Source organism: Ranitomeya variabilis, chromosome 5 (genome assembly GCF_051348905.1).
Source record: "Ranitomeya variabilis isolate aRanVar5 chromosome 5, aRanVar5.hap1, whole genome shotgun sequence".
Taxonomy (NCBI): Eukaryota; Metazoa; Chordata; class Amphibia; order Anura; family Dendrobatidae; genus Ranitomeya; species Ranitomeya variabilis.
This window is the reverse complement of record NC_135236.1, coordinates 269,883,249-269,901,038: the sequence shown is the minus strand read 5'-3', so window position 1 is coordinate 269,901,038 and position 17,790 is coordinate 269,883,249. Positions and strand designations below refer to the sequence as shown.

At 46.1% G+C, this 17,790-nt stretch overlaps 1 protein-coding gene across 2 annotated transcripts in view; it reads right to left on the bottom strand.

Annotated features, from left to right (window-relative positions):
* The window catches only part of GOLGB1 (golgin B1), a 54,590-nt gene extending 47,500 nt beyond the window's left edge, over nucleotides 1–7,090 (bottom strand). For both annotated transcript variants that reach the window (XM_077264284.1, XM_077264285.1), the window contains exons 1-2: nucleotides 6,944–7,090; nucleotides 5,357–5,460 (exon numbers count right to left, since the gene is read on the bottom strand). In XM_077264284.1, the coding sequence (XP_077120399.1) occupies nucleotides 5,357–5,443 (87 nt within the window). In that variant the 5' untranslated portion in view covers nucleotides 5,444–5,460; nucleotides 6,944–7,090. The remainder of the gene's footprint in view (nucleotides 1–5,356; nucleotides 5,461–6,943) is intronic.
* Between the last annotated feature and the right edge of the window lie 10,700 nt (nucleotides 7,091–17,790).

Here is a 17,790-nt window from a genome sequence, read left to right as displayed (position 1 = left end):
CTTTGATAATATTTTACCTATGCGAACGCAAGCGCAAAACTTTAAAACGCATTTCCGAAAAAAACGTTTAATATAAAAATTTCAAAAACTGCACATGTGCCTGCTATGCTCCTGTTCACATCTGTACCAAAATACAAGCTGGGATCATGATGGGATCATATTTTAAAAAATAAAACTATTACAGTGTCAGTTCAAAAATCTTGATTTCAGATCTGCTCAGCCTGTGGTCTAACAGTGTGAGGTCTATATTTACCAAATAATCCATGATTGCTAGATATTACGGTATTATTTATTATGTTACAGAGTATTAGAAGCAGGAGAGGACAGAGGAGAAGCTTTGTTAGGGCTGAGAATGACCAGGGGTAGACGGTGACTACAGAGCAGGTGACAGGCCGGCAACTCCAGAGGCCGTATTCACACCAAATCTTATCACCCAGGCAACTCCTCAAATGGAGGGAGAAAAATACTCTTAACATCCAGTTCATGTATTGTACGAACCAGGCCTACGAAGAGGAGGAGAGTTTGTTATATCGGTTACAGGAAGCAGAACCCATCACAGGGACTCAGCAATACCGGACTGTCATCACATGTAGTGGAAATAAAGACAGTGACGTCCATGAAGTGGTAGAAGGCGGCACAAGATCAGCAATGGATGACACAACTGGTGATGCGACCTGTGAATATGATCGGCGCTGGCGGCTACTGGACTCTCCAAAGATTGTGAAAATGAAGACGTATAAGTGACTTTTCTGCACCGTCTCGTCCAGCGCCGTCCTTTGTGTATCCAAGAAAATCAGACATTGTAAAAGTGAACAAAAATCAGATATAACTCAGGTGGAGCCGAGCACCATGACAGCCGCACATACTCTGACACAGAAGGAAACGGCCATTACTAGTGAGCGCTTATGGGCAAGATGACATTTCACCCACTAGAAGGGACACATTGATGATAACAGGCCAGTGTAAAAATCTACTATTAATTGTTTGATTAGTTCATATTTTATAGTACGAGGATTTAACTGCTGGACTATTCTTCTTAAACACTTCAGAAATGACATGTTTAGTGATATAGTAGAAAAAAAATTGTTCCATGTATAAATAGGTGGTAGAAATATTGGTTATTTTAATCTTGTTTTTAACATATAATCAGGATGAGACTGTATTTAGAGAATCACACTTGAGGATATGATCACCTTTTTTCTTTTGGCTTGTTCAATGAATTCAGGTTGAAAATGCTGAGCAAGTTGTGTTATGATGATTAAGATGTATTTATTCTGGCACTTCGGTATTTGTTTTTTGTGTTCCTTTATTGTTACATATAAATGTTGAATGCAGTCAGTTGTAATTTGAAAAGAAAAAAGGAAGAAACTCACACAAACATAAAATCAGATGATTCAAGGCTTAAAAAAAAAATACAAATGTGATAGATCCCAAGTTGAATCCCTGTACAAATATAAACAAGGACACAAGTAACACACATGCATGTTTTCACAATTTTAAAACATACGTTTTTTTCAGAATTGCGCATCAAAATATTTAATTTGATTTCTCCAAAACAAAATATAAAGAAACATAGTCTTGTGACATATCAAATGAAAGCCGGTACCGTTCTGAGAAAAATGATGCCTCTCCCACCTCTATATCTTAATTCTAGCCCGAGATATGATAAAAAATGTAAAGCCATACCAGGCCAAAATCCGCGCTTTTTCAAAACTTTAAAAATCTGTAAAAAATTAACTGATGAAGAAAAAAATTCTAAACTTTTAATTTGTAATTAACTAAAGTTGTACTTCATAAAAACAAAAAATAAAAAAAAATCTAAAGACGTCAGGTAAAAAAAATATTCATATTTGGATCACTTGATATGGAATGACCCAGCGGTGACGTCACCGCTGTGCTCTGCTTTACTGCCGTCGCTGACACATTCAGTGCAGGAAGCTCAGAGCAGCAGCGCGTAACCCTGTGGATGCCGGGGGACGTGACAGACATCAGAAGGTGATTATGTAGTGTTTTTTTTTTTTTTTACTTTTACAATGGTAACCAGGGTAAATATCGGGTTACTAAGGGTATGTGTCCACGTTCAGGCTTGCTTCAGGCTTTGGTCAGGATTTTATGCAAGTAAAATCCTGACCAAAACTGCACCTGAGGTCACCTGCGGTGTGCCTGCGTTTTGCTCATTGTAGCAACATGCTGCGTTTTGAAAAAACGCACCGCATGTGCGTTTTCGCGGCAAAAACGCATGCGTTTAACGCATAGTGGAGTCGGGATTTCATGAAATCCCCTCCACTATGCTGTAACATCTGGACGCTGCGTTTTTGACGCTGCGGAAAAACGCAGCGTTTCCTGAACGTGGACACATACCCTAAGCGCGGCCCTGCGCTTAGTAACCCGATGTTTACCCTGGTTACAAGTGAACACATCGCTGGATCGGCGTCACACACGCCGATCTAGCGATGACAGCGGGTGATCAGCGACGAAATAAAGTTCTGGACTTCTAGCTCCGACCAGCGATATCACAGCGGGATCCAGATCGCTGCTGCGTGTCAAACACAACGAGATCGCTATCCAGGACGCTGCAACGTCACGGATCGCTGTCGTTCTCGCTGCAAAGTCGCTTAGTGTGAAGGTACCTTAAAATGAAATTTCCCAGTTGTCATTGGATCGCAGCTGATTCTTTCTGTGCGGTAAAATATTTCCCTGATGGTTTTTAAACAGTGTTTCTGAGAAAATTCTTCATGGGCAATGGCTTTAGCATACACCCTGCCTACAGTTAAAGGGATTGTCCCATGAACAAAGTGCATTTTAATCATCACATCTTGAAATATATATATATATATTTTTTTACACAACTGGATGTGGAACATATTTCTGTGAGGTAAAACATTTTACTGCCGTTTTACAACCAGGCAAATTTTTTACTTCACAAAAAGAATCAGCTGTGATCCCCTGCTGTCCTGTATACTTTCTTCTGGTATGATCAGACCATGTTCCTGTACGGTCAGACACAGCCATTACACAGTACACAGAAGGGGTACATTTATAAGATTATCTCAGCACCGGAACATTATTTTTGTGGAACTTATTTTTTATCATAAAACCTATTGCTTAAAATGGACAACCCCTTTAACAGTCTACATCTAAAATACAGAGGGATGTTAATATTTGCACTTATGCACTTTCTTATTACGTCTCCTTATCTATTGCCATGTTACCAAGTAAACCATGCTGCCATTGTGCTGTGGAACAGGAATAAGGGTACCGTCTCACAGTGGCACTTTGATCGCTACGACAGCACGATCCGTGACGTTCCAGGGATATCCATACGATATCGCTGTGTCTGACACGCAGCAGCGATCAGGGACCCTGCTGACAATCGTACGTCGTAGCAGATCGTTTGGAACTTTCTTTCGTCGCTGGATCTCCCGCTGTCATCGTTGGATCGGTGTGTGTGACACCGATCCAATGATGCGTTCGCTTGTAACCAGGGTAAACATCGGGTTACTAAGCGCAGGGCCGCGCTTAGTAACCCGATGTTTACCCTGGTTACCGTCGTAAATGTAAAAAAAACAAACAGTACATACTCACATTCCGGTGTCCGTCAGGTCCCTTGCCGTCTGCTTCCCGCACTGACTGGCTGCCGGCCGTAAAGTGAAAGCAGAGCATAGCGGTGACGTCACCGCTGTGATCTGCTTTCACTTTACGGCCGGCAGTCAGTCAGTGCGGGAAGCAGACGGCAAGGGACCTCACGGACACCGGAATGTGAGTATGTACTGTTTTTTTTTTTTTTTACATTTACGACGGTAACCAGGGTAAACATCGGGTTACTAAGCGCGGCCCTGCGCTTAGTAACCCGATGTTTACCCTGGTTACCCGGGGACCTCGGCATCGTTGGTCGCTGGAGAGCTGTCTGTGTGACAGCTCCCCAGCGACCACACAACGACTTACCAACGATCATGGCCAGGTCGTATCGCTGGTCGTGATCGTTGGTAAATCGTTTTGTGAGACGGTACCCTAATTAATGCGATCAGCGATCTACTCTGCAGGGACAATGCTTCCTATTGTTTTATAAACCAGGTACACATTGCTCGGCTATATGGGGAAACAATGCATGGAGCAGTGACAAAGAACGGCTTCACTTTTTGTAAATGTCTTACAATTTAATTGAAAAAAATTGCAACTAGGTCAGAAACAAGTGTAGGAAAAAGATGAAATAAGCCGGTTAATACAAAACATGGCCATTTGCCAGAATGTTTACAACACCTAATTTTCTAGGTCACAATATGTCACTGTCAACCATTAACTAAATGTAAAAATGAGGTTTGGAAATTAAACTAGTATATGGCATTAGCTGTAGATAAGTGATCAGACTGCTGAGCTAATATTGGAGGACTGGATTCCAACTGCTCCTTACTTATGATCACTGAAATCACCTGGAAGGGGGCAGTTTTGAAGCCCATACACATTGGCAGTTGGCTAACCCCGCCAAGAATTAAAGGGGTTGTCCGGCTCTAGGCTACAAGTCTGTATTCACTCTATGTAACTGTAGACTGGCGAATCCTCACATCACGCACTCTTCATGCTGTGGGGATTCTCGGGTGTTTACACCGGGAGTGGGACAGTCATGTGACCACAAATATACAATTTGCATACTTCTGGCCACATTTAGACTAGACTGTGTCCGGCCTCACTCACACTTGTATTGAGCGAGGCTGCCACCTGCCCACAGAAGTGTTTTTTTTTTTTGTTTTTTTTAAGTATATACAGATATTCTGCCACCTGCCCACAGAAGGTTTTTTTTTTAAGTATATACAGATATTCATTATGCAAATTAGAGGGCGGGTCAGTGAGGGATCAGTGATCTGTCAGTAGTCTGCATTATGAATATCTCAGCAGAGCACCACAAGCCGCCCTGGAGCACGATATCATTAACTGAACTGAAAACAAAGATTAAACAACAACCACAAGACGGATTTGACCAACCAAGGTATCATTAATCAGTATAATGGTGCCGACCTGATACTGCCTGTAGGTTACAATCCTGCTGACAGGTTCCCCTTAAGGGGTACTCCCATCTCCAAGATCCTATCCCAATATGTAGTACAGTAGGTGAAATAATAAAAATAATATTAGCAAATACCTCCCAACTAGAAATGTTGTATAGTTTTTCTGATTTGCTAAGTCTTTCCTCAAGTGCAGGCTTTGCAGAACCTTAGGTATCCACAGTTAGAACCCCTAGCAACTAGCTAACTGATGGGGTACACAGAGGAGTAGAAGAACACAAGAGGACTAACAATGTTTGCGAGTCATTTTACTAACACTTCGGTCTCCCATCCTGTCCATTCTCATTATAACTTACAGGGCTCGTCGCGTTGTCAGATCCTTCGCCATCACCGGAAAGCTCATGAAGGACGGTGTTGGCGATCCCAGAAAGACGGCTGAACATTCCGAGCTGAATCCAGCCTAAAATACAATGGGGGCCCATTAGTCACTGAGAAATTACATCTCCATCTCAATCAAAGAACATTTCTGTACAGATTTTTATTTTTATTACTAATTTGACATCTTGAACGATGTGTAAATGTGTTTTTTTTCATAAAAGGAAGTATCAACAATAATAAAAAGTGGTCATCAAAGCCCTCAGTCATATTCCGGAAATGTGTGTAATTATCGTGTATGCCATTATGTGTCATTAGAATGTGCAGGATCCCCACAGGGAGGATCTCTGAGGACATGATGGGCAGTGGGCGGCCGACTAGCTGGAAGGCAAACGTAGGTCTTTGCCCCAAACACCCGCCCGAGCCGCGGGAATCTGGTGGAGTGACAGGATTGTGGAGAATAAAGGAGGCACAAATATTATCTAGGCTTCTAGCACCAACAGGCTGGGAATCTGTGCCAATCTGACGGCAGCGCCACGTGCAGTGGGTACAAGGGCGTTGTGGGTTACAGTCACTCTGGAAAAACGATAACATTTAAGCTTGTCAACGGGAGAGGCGCTCTTGATGATTAACAGTTCTGTTGGTCTCTGCGGCGACACAGGAGCGCAGGGGGGACGGCAACACAGGCGCGCGCAAGGGGGGGACGGCGACACAGGCGCGTGCAAGGGGGGGCGGCGACACAGGGGCGCGCAAGGGGGGGCAGAGACACAGAGGCGCGCAGGGGGGCGGCGACACAGAGGCGCGCAAGGGGGGGACGGCAACACAGGCGCGCGCAAGGGGGGGGGCGGCGACACAGGGGCGCGCAAGGGGGGGGCGGCGACACAGGGGCGCGCGGCGACACAGGGGCCCAAGGGGGGGCAGCGACACAGGGGCGCGCAAGGGGGGGCGGCGACACAGGGGCGCGCAAGGGGGGCGGCGACACAGGGGCGCAAGGGGGGGCGGCGACAGGGGCGCGCAAGGGGAGGCGGCGACAGATCTGGTTGGAAAGAGCAGACCTGGTAAGCGCTCCACTACTTGCCTAGGAGACTAGTCACTGTTGATTGACTGCATGGTGTCTAGTAACCCAGGCAACCATAAAATTAATAATCCCTCGGTTCTCCAGACTCCAGAGGATTTTCGATAAGAGGTAAAATGCTACGTTCCCCGTTTATAGCAAACTCTTGGCAATTTTACCCATTTACAGTGATGAGGTGACCCCCATTGTGCCACGTGTGGAGCCGGCTTCAGGACACGGGCACAGTGTACATGGCACGCAGTGGCAGTGCCCACACTGGGGCGAGGAGTGAGCAGGACCTCAGGGAGACGGACACATTCTACAGGTCACAGACAGCAGCGCCGGGGAACACACTGAGGGTAGCCCCAATAATACAGCAGGCAGTGGGGGTAGCAATAGCCTGGTCCCACCAGTGTCACTGTGCCAGGCTGCGGCAGTGCCATGTACTGAAGGGGCAGCGGTGGAGTGACGGGTGTACACTGTGATGAGAGCCCGGGGCCACCATTAGCTTTACCTCTCCCCGGACCACCCTGACTGTGTGCCCTACTCCTCTCTCCGGGGGGCTCGTGTACGGCTCCGATCACACTGATGGCTTCGCGTCTCCCTTGCTTGCGGCTCCGCCTCTGGCCACATCAGCAGCGCAGCACTTCCGGATGAAATCAGAATTCCACCTCCTTCTAAGTAGCTATCCAATCAGTGCGAAGGACCTCTGCTTTCCCCGCCCAGTAGGTGTGTCGTACTTTAGACGTTGACCAATTACATCTATTGTATAGTCCCCCCGCCCCACTGCCATATGAGGAGCAATCAGAAGACGGGGATCGCTAGTAAAAACAATGACGTCACGACCTAAGAGCTGAGCTTCCAAAAGGGGGCGTGTTTGTGGGCGTGCCCACTCTCCGGCCAATCACAGGCGGTGACTCTGCAGCTATCCGTGAGCAGGTAGAGCCTCGGGCCCCGCACCTGCGTACTGCGCGGGGATAGGAGGCTGCGCACAGACCCGGTGCAGTACTGATGCAGTCAAGTGGAGGAATGACAGGCATGCGTTACTAGGAGACGCAACTATGGCTTCTAAAATGGAGAACTGTACAGGGAAACCGGAGCTCAGGCGTCTGCAGGAATCAACTCACAAGATCGTGTCCTATAAAATGCTCTGATCACGTGTGCGCCGGACTCTCCATAGCCCCAATGGCAGAGGGACCTGAGGGAGGGCATGTGGGGCTGCACTGCTGTTTTGCTAAGTGTGGATGGAGCGTTACATACTGGCCATATGTGCTGTGAATTGCTGCAGAGTTCTGTGCTGGGAGACTGTGTAACATACTGCCACATCAGGACGCTTAAAGGGGTTGTCTCCTTTTTTAAACATTCTCTGTCAGCACAGAATGACTGTTCAAACCGAGTACAGGCGCTGTGCAGGGTCAGACTGGCATGGTGGGGTACCCCCGGGGGACCTTGCTGCGGACGAGAGCGTAAAAAAAAGCCTGCATTTTTTTAGGGGCATGGGTCCTTTAAACATGCAGGCGAGAACTCCCGCAACGTTCTTTAGCTGACTCGCCACATCACGATGATCGCTGATGGTGTGTATGATGTCGCCAACGTATGATGTCACTGTCATGCGTTTCCTGTCAGGGGCGCACTCACGTCAGTCGCTGGCCTCTGCTAGGTCGGTGGCCATTTTAACATGAGCGCAACGAATCTGCAAGAGGAGGGCGGTGTGAGAGCGCAGGCAGGTAAGGGAATCTTTTTTTCTACTGTGGGTGCAGCATGATGCGGGGACCAGGACAAGGGGCATACATATAATATATGGGCAATATGGACATATGGAGGCCAGGATGGACAAGGGACATATGGGGGCTATGATGGACATATGGGGGCCAGAATGGACAAGGAACATATGGGCCAGACCAGGGACATATGGGGGCTAGGATGGACATATGGGGGACAGGATGGACAAGGGACATATGGGGGCCAGGATGGACATATGGGGGACAGGATGGACAAGGGACATATGGGGGCTATGATGGACATATGGGGGACAGGATGGACAAGGAACATATGGGCCAGGATAAACCAGGGACATATGGGGGCTATGATGGACATATGGGGGCAGGATGGACAAGAGACATAGGGGCCCAGGATGGGTTACATTATTAAATAGAGGAGGCCATGATGAGTGACTTAATTACTGTATGAGGGACAGAATGAGGAACATACATTATTAGTTTCTGGTTGCAAGTGGGGGACATAATTACTGTAGGGGGCAATTAGGAGATATTATTACTGCTGTAATATAATTTACTTATAATTAATAATCATTTACTTAATTTAGGACACTGTTTCCATGGGGGAAACACAAGGGAGGTCCTGTTACTGCGGCAATATGTCGCTTTTTTTCTTCATCTGGCATAGTGTATAAATCTGGGAAAAAGTGTACAATATGCGCTAGAAGAGGTCAGCTATTCGTGACTGTGTTTTTTTTCTGCAGAGATGAGTCCTGGCTATAAGAAGTGATGGCAGTCTGTGCTGATGAAGAAGAAAAGCGAAGATGAAGGATTTCACCAAGTGATGTCACTGGTACACGCAACCTATACACTATATACAAAGCTCCTGTACATAATGTCACTGGTGTTCCCTGTATTACCTGTACACTGACACCATATACAGAGCTCCTGTGTATAAGGTCACTTGTGATCACTGCATTACCTGTACATTACACACTATATTATTATTTATTATTATAGCGCCATTTATTCCATGGCGCTTTACATGTGAGGAGGGGTGTACATAATAAAAACAAGTACAATAATCTTAATACAAGTCACAGCTGGTACAGGAGGAGAAAGGACCCTGCCCGCTAGGGCTCAAAATCTACAAGGGATGGGTGAGGATACAGTAGGTGAGGATAGAGCTGGTCGTGCAGTGGCTTGGTTGATTGGTGGTTACTGCAGGTTGTAGGCTTGCCGGAAGAGGTAGGTCTTCAGGTTCTTTTTGAAGGTTTCGATGGTAGGTGAAAGTCTGATATGTTGTGGTAGAGAGTTCCAGAGTAGGGGTGATGCGCGAGAGAAATCTTGTATGCGATTGTGGGAAGAGGAGATAAGAGGGGAGTAGAGAAGGAGATCTTGTGAGGATCGGAGGTTGCGTGCAGGAAAGTACCAGGAGATGAGGTCACAGATGTATGGAGGAGACAGGTTATGGATGGCTTTGTATGTCATGGTTAGGCTTTTGTACTGGAGTCTCTGGGTAATGGGGAGCCAGTGAAGGGATTGACAGAAGGGAGAGGCCGGGGAATAGCGGGGGGGACAGGTGGATTAGTCGGGCAGCTGAGTTTAGAATAGATTGGAGGGGTGCGAGAGTGTTAGAGGGGAGGCCACAGAGCAGGAGGTTACAGTAGTCGAGGCGGGAGATAATGAGGGCATGGACTAGGGTTTTTTTTTCAGATTCTTGGTTTAGGAATGTACGGATCCGTGAAATATTTTTGAGTTGAAGGCGGCAGGAAGTGGAAAGGGCTTGGATATGCGGCTTGAAGGAGAGATCAGTGTCAAGGATTACCCCGAAGCAGCGAGCTTGTGGGCCTGGGGAGAGTGGGCAGCCGTTTAGTGTAATGGATAGGTTCGTTGGGGGGGTCGCGTGAGATGGGGGAAAGACAATGAATTCTGTTTTGTCCATGTTAAGTTTTAGAAATCTAGCGGAGAAGAAGGATGAAATAGCGGATAGACATTGAGGGATTCTGGTTAGTAGGGTGGTGATATCTGGTCCAGAGATGTAGTTCTGTGTGTCGTCAGCATAGAGCTGATACTGAAAACCGTGAGATTCTATGAGCTGTCCCAGGCCAAACGTGTAAATGGAGAAGAGCAGGGGCCCTAGAACTGAACCTTGCGGGACTCCGACAGATAGGGGGCGAGGTAAGGAGGTGGTGTGTGAATGGGAGACGCTGAATGTTCGGTCAGTTAGGTATGATGAGATCCAGGATAGGGCCAAGTCTGTGATGCCAAGGGATGAGAGGGTCTGTAGTAATAGGGAATGGTCCACTGTGTCAAAGGCAGAGGACAGGTCCAGGAGGAGGAGGATAGAGTAGTGTCGCTTGCTCTTGGCGGTTAATAGGTCATTGGTGACCTTAGGGCAGTTTCAGTGGAGTGGTGTGACCGGAAGCCTGATTGTAATCGCTCGAAGAGGGAGCAATTAGATAGATGGGAGGACAGTTCAAGATGGATGTGTTGTTCCAGTAGTTTTGAGGCATAGGGGAGGAGTGTTATAGGGCGATAGCTAGATACGGAGGATGGGTCAAGAGAGGGCTTTTTGAGGATAGGTGTGATTGAGGCATGTTTAAAGCTTGAGGGGAAAACACCAGTTAGTGATAGGTTGAAGAGATGGGTTAGAGTTGGGATGAAGACTGTGGCGAGGTCTGGGATGAAGTGGGAAGGGATCGGGTCAAGTGCACAGGTGGTGAGATGCGATCTTGAGAGTAGGGTGGAGAGTCGATCTTCTGTAATGGTGGAGAAGTTGGTTTTGGAGGTGGAGGGCTGGGTAGTTGGGAGGAAGGGCTCTGGGGGTTGTCAACTAAAACTGTCTCTGATGTTCTCAATCTTCTGCTTGAAAAATGAGGCAAAGTCTTCATCTGAGATGAGTGGGGAGGGAGGAGGTGCTGGGGGATGGAGGAGAGAGTTGAAGGTGTTGAATAACTGTTTAGGGTTGTGAGACAGGGAGGATATGAGAGATGAGAAGTAGGTTTGTTTTGCTGTGGCGAGTGTGGTCTTGAAAGTAGTGAGGGACTGTTTGAATGCGATGAAGTGCTCATTGGAGTTGGATTTTTTCCATCTCCGCTCAGCAGCCCTGGAAGCTCGCCTCAGTTATTCGGTCAGGCTAGTGTGCCAGGGCTGTCTGTTGATTTTGCGAGCTTTGGTATGTGTGAGAGGGGCAAGAGATTCCAAAGCTGCAGCTATTGTGGTGTTATAGAGCGGCAGCGTCATCCGCATTGTGTAGGGAACTTATGTCTGTGAGAGGGAGGAGCGATTCAGAGAGTGAATGTAGACCAATGTGTTTAAGATTTCTGCGAGGGTGTGCAAGTTTGTGAGGTGGGTATTGTAGACAAGGAGTGGAGAGGGAAAAGAATGTGAGTAGATTGTGGTCAGGAAGAGGTGAGTTAGAGAGGTTAGGCTACGTTCACATTTGCGTTGTGCGCCGCAGCGTCGTCGCCGCAACGCACAACGCAAACAAAAACGCAGTTGCGTTTTGAACAAAAAACGCAGCGTTTTGCGCCGCATGCGTTTTTTTAGTGGACACCCCATGCATACTATTCAATCTATACCAGTTGGCGAGTTCGTTAGAGTCAAGAGAAATTGCAGTGACAATGTAGTTTTAAAAAATGAAATTGATATGGCATCTAACAAATTAAAACGCCGCAGCTATCCGTATTGGATGTTAAATAGGGCACGTAAAATTGTTGATCATAGAGATCGCAACGATTTAATTACACCGATCATTACAAATGAACCTGTTTTAAATCCAACAAATAGAACCAGAAATAAAAAACCTTTTATTTGTTTCCAATTCAGCCCTCAATTCAGCAAAATTAAAAATCTTATCAATAAATTCCTACCTATCCTTTATGAGGATCCAAGTCTGGCGAGAATTCTTGACACAGGAATTAATGTAATATCTAGACGGGCTGCCACTATAGGTAACAGAATTTCTCCAAGTATGTTCCGTTCAGATAAAAACATGAACAAAACATGGTTGAATTATAACGGGTTTTATAAATGCGGCAGTAATAGATGCAAGATATGTGCTCACACGTCAGTCAATAAGTCATTCACAAATTCGGATAAATCAAAAAACTTTATTATTAAACAATATATTAATTGTAACACTGCTTTCGTGGTATATAAAATTGACTGCACTATGTGTCAATTGTCATATGTTGGCTGTACTTCACGCAAGTTGAAAGTACGGATCAATGAACACTTATATGACATTGAAAATGGGGGTAACTCTTCCCGATCAGTTTCAGCTGCATCCAAACATTTTATTACTCAACATGCTTGCAGCACTAAATATTTTTTGGCATACGGTATTGAACGTGTTAATAAACCCCAGCGAGGTGGGAATTTCAAACGCTGTCTTCTCACACGTGAAGCCTTTTGGATTTATTACTTGAATACCCGGTTTCCAGCCGGTCTTAATAAACGCAACGAGTTAATGTACCATTATTAACATCATATTTATGAGCTGTTTATTTTTCTTTTTTCTATCTTTTTTATTTTTATATATATTTATATTTTGATAAATTTTGCATAGAAATGTTGTTTTTAAAATAATTTTGTATTGCATTAGAAGGACCTTAAGTCACATGTTTTTGCACTCTATGCTGATTGGTTGGTGGCAGTTTTAAAATGTTGGTATGTCTGTGTCTATGTAGCTCTGACAAAGATCTGTAATAGATCGAAACGCGTAGCTCGTTTCCCGTCTTTATTATGGAGAGTAATACAGCCTGTGTCTTTTTAAATATGCACCAATAAAGGATTTAATTTTATTCAAGACATCTTTTTGGAGCTGGAATCAACCTTTTGTCTACCAGTGATAAAACTTCCCAATTCTTGTGATCTGTGCAGTTTTCAATGGTTGGACCCCACTGATTACCTATCCTGTGGAGCCCATGGATCGGTAATAACTTGTTTTAGCTATAGAATCGCTTTAATGCAAACTACCGTAATTATACATCCCAGTTATGGGGCTCACAGTAGATGTGCAGGAGCCGCTGGTGTTTTGCAGTCGATGCTCCACTATATCGGGGATAATGGCTGACAGATATCTGTGGGGTGGGCCCCTAGGGTCAATTCTCCTCTGGGCCTCAGACAGCCCAGTCCCACCTTGGTGTTCAGAGCCAATCATTTATATACTCCTTGCCATCTGCTTGGTTTCCCGATATCACCTTCATTCTCTGGCTCTAGGAAGCCTGAGCTGTCAATCAAAGAAGAGGGGGGGTTTATATAGATGGAAAATAAGTAAGTGGGAACGTGTATATAAATGACTGGCCCCCGCAATGATGCACCGAGCCCCTGTACTTAGTTTGCACAGTCATTCTGTGCTGATAGAGTTCCTGTAAATAAAATGCCCCCCTTCTAAAAGAAAGCCACTATACACTCACCTCCCGCGCCGGCATCATTCCAGCAATGTCTGTGCCAGGGCTCAAGTCACATTGTTAGGGCATGTTCACATGGAACGTTTTTCTTGCATTTTTTGGTGGAAATTTTCAGCTGCGTTTTACAGTACCAGCAAAGCCTTTGAGATACCAGAAATCTCATGCACGCACCTTGTTTTTTTTGTCCTCAGCATTTTGTGCTTTGCATAGTTTTGCAGAATGTCACTTTCAGTTTTTTTCAGTGTTTTTCACCCATTGAAAGGAATGGGTGGTGAAAAAATGCTGAAAAAAGATAGCAAAAATGCAGGTATCAAGTTTTTTTGTGTCAAAACCTTATGAAATAGAATCAGATTTTGTTTGTCACTTAACTTTACCAGCATGCACAAGAGACAAATGTAGCATGACCAAAACGCAGCAGCAAACACACAAAAAAACAGCAAAATCTGCTTTTTTTTCACTGCTTGGAGAGCAGGTTTTACTGCAGAAAAAAGCGCAGCAAAAACGCCACGTGTGAACATACCCATATGCTTAATGAGCCCTGCAGACAATCAGCAGCCCTTATTGCGCTGCTATGCTCTCATTCTGTTTGACATTCTTCCAAGGGAAGTGAGTAGTGGTGAGCGAGTACTCCTTGCACGGGTTTTATCGAGCGTGCTTCGGTGACCTCCGAGTATTTATGACTGCTCGGAGATTTACGGTAGATTTCATCGCGGCAGCTGAATGATTTACAACTACTATCCTGCTTGATTACATGTGGGGATTCCCTAGCAACCAGGCAACCCCCGCCTGTACTCAGGCTGGGTAGTAGCTGTAAATCATTCAGCTGCCCCGATTAAATCTAAATCTGAGCCGTCATAAATACTCAGAGGTCACCCGAGCAACGAGTACACTCGCTCATCACTAGAAATGAGAGCGCAGCAGAACAATAGCGACTGCTGATTGCTGCAAAGCTCATGTGGCAGACATCGCATCACAAATATATACACTGCTCAAAAAAAGAAAGGGAACACTAAAATACCACATCCTAGATATCTCTGAATGAAATATTCCAGTTGCAAATTTTTATTCATTGCATAGTGGAATGTGTTCAGAACAATAAAACATAACAATTATCAATGTAAATCAAAATTAATATCCCATGGAGGTCTGGATTTGGAATGATACTCAAAATCATCAAAGTGGAAAATCAAATTACAGGTTGATCCAACTTCAGTGGAACTGTCTCATGACAAGGAAAAGATGCTCAGTATTGTGTGTGGCCTCCATGTGCCTGTATGACCTCCCTACAACGCCTGGGCATGCTCCTGATGAGGTGGCGGATGGTCTCCTGAGGGATCTCCTCCCAGACCTGGACTAAAGCATCCGCCAACTACTGGACAGTCTGTGGTGCAACGTGACGTTGTGGAAGGTGCGAGACATGATGTTCCAGATGTGTTCAATCGGATTTAGGTCTGGGGAATGGGCGGGCCAGTCCATAGCTTCAATGCCTTCATCTTGCAGGAACTGCTGACACACTCCAGCCACATGAGGTCTGGCATTGTCCTGCATTAGGAGGAACCCAGGGCCAACCGCACCAGCATATGGTCTGACAAGGGGTCTGAGGATCTCATCTCGGTACCCAATAGGCTACCTCTGGCGAGCACATGGAGGGCTGTGCGGCCCTCCAAAGAAATGCCACCCCACCCCATTACAGACCCACTGCCAAAACCGGTCATGCTGAAGGATGTTGCAGGCAGCAGATCGCTCTCCACGGCGTCTCCAGACTGTCACATCTGTCACATGTGCTCAGTGTGAACCTGCTTTCATCTGTGAAGAGCACAGGGCACCAGTGGCGAATTTGCCAATCCTGGTGTTCTGTGGCAAATGCCAAGCTTCCTGCATGGTGTTGGGCTGTGAGCACAACCCCCATCTGTGGACGTCGGGCACTCAGACCATCCTCATGGAGTTGGTTTCTAACCGTTTGTGCAGACACATGTGATGTGGTCTGTGGTCCCCACCTGCAGAACCACTCCTTTATTGAGTATGTCTTGATAATTGCCAATAATTTCCATCTGTTGTCTATTCCATTTGCACAACAGCATGTGAAATTGATTGTCAAACAGTGTTGCTTCCTAAGTGGACAGTTTGATTTCACAGAAGTTTGATTTACTTGGAGTTAGGGTACCGTCACACAGTGCCATTTTCATCGCTACAACGGCACGATCCGTGACGTCGCAGCATCGTATGATTATCGCTCCAGCGTCGTAGACTGCGGTCACACTTTGCAATCACGGCGCTGGAGCGATGCCGAAGTCCCCGGGTAACCAGAGTAAACATCGGGTTACTAAGCGCAGGGCCGCGCTTAGTAACCCGATGTTTACCCTGGTTACCAGCGTAAACGTAAAAAAAACAAACAGTACATACTTACATTCCGGTGTCTGTCCCCCGGCGTTCTGCTTCTCTGCACTGTGTAAGCACCATAGCCGGAAAGCACAGCGGTGACGTCAGACGTCACCGCTGTGTTCGCTTTCCGGCCGGCAGGCGCTCACAGTGCAGAGAAGCTGAGACGCCGGAGGACAGACACCGGAATGTGAGTATGTAGTGTTTTTTTTTTTTTACGTTTACGCTGGTAACCAGGGTAAACATCGGGTTACTAAGCGCGGCCCTGCGCTTAGTTACCCGATGTTTACCCTGGTTACAAGCGAACACATCGCTGGATCGGTGTCACACACAACGATCCAGCGATGTCAGCGGGTGATCAAGCGACGAAAGAAAGTTCCAAACGATCTGCTACGACGTACGATTCTCAGCGGGGTCCCTGATCGCTGCTGCGTGTCAGACACAACGATATCGTAACGATATCGCTAGAACGTCACGAATCGTACCGTCGTAGCGATGAAAATGGCACTGTGTGACGGTACCCTTAGATTCTGTTGTTTAAGTGTTCCCTTTATTTTTTTGAGCGGTGTACATACCCCAGTGCAGGTATCGCTGAGATGGTGCCGCTGTGGGAGGTGGGTATATGTGCCCCGATTCAGTAAAGCCAGAAAACTAGAGTAAAAAGCTTTGAAAATTTGCCAAATGTTTGCGCATCACAAGCCTGCACACACATATTTTGCGATTTTTGGAGTTTTCATGGCGTTTTTGCCCAACTCTGACAAAGTGGGCGGAGCTGGTTGTGACTGGGTATGGCGACCTCTGTTTCTCACGATGAGTGGTGGTGTTCCTTAGTGGAATAAGATTTGTGGCAGGGCAAATGCCACTTTATACCTCTCCTAATTCATTAAGAGGCGTGTGTCCCCTCATCAAGACCATAGAGAAAAACACCATTATGTATGAATTGAAGCCATTGTATTTTTATGTTAGAAGAAGGACTACTTCATGTAAAAATAGGGTGGCCCAAGTAGTGGCTTTCCATAAATAATTTATGGCTGTTGGCCAAACAATTGTTTGGCTGATGGTTTGCCTGGCCGCTATCTTTCTTGAGTCCTTCATACACAGGGACAGATGGCTTAGCTGAGCACTGCTGTGTTGTCTATGAGATCTAAGGGGTAACGTTTCTCCTTATGGAGAGTGACTTACCATCTCTGGCTTGTCAAGGTAAGGAGGCTTATTCGCCGTGCAATGTGGGAAATATAATATGCAAATTGCCTCTTCTGAGAAAAAGAGGACTTAAACTCTATAGCACCACCTGTTGGAAGTTTTCTCAGAAGAGGCAATTTGCATATTTTTCCCAGAGGAGCATTGCACGGCGAATAAGCCTCCTTACCTTGACAAGCCAGAGATGGTATGTCACTCTCCATAAGGAGAAACGAATACCCCTTAGACCCCAGTCCAGAGCCTCTCACCTGGCCAAATTAGTTCTCATGCTTCGCACTGACGAGGGCCAACAGCCTGAAACACCGTGTCTGCGAATTGAGATACTGATTTGTTTTTTATCCTAAGTCATATTGCACGACTCGTTAAAGGGTTGATTGTGACTTGTAGGATCGCTACTTCCAACAGGTGGCGCTATAGAGTTTAAGTCCTCTTTTTCTCAGAAGAGGCAATTTGCATATTGTCTATGAGAGTCAGGCCATGTGCACACGTTCAGGATTTTTCGCGTTTTTTTCGCGTATTAGGTATATACTCACCCTCGGACGCGCCCTGCTTCTTTCCGGCAGCCTTCCTTCTTAAGAATGAGCGCGTGAAGGGCCTTAGATGACGTCACGGCTTGTGATTGGTCGCGGCCGCCCATGTGACCGCCA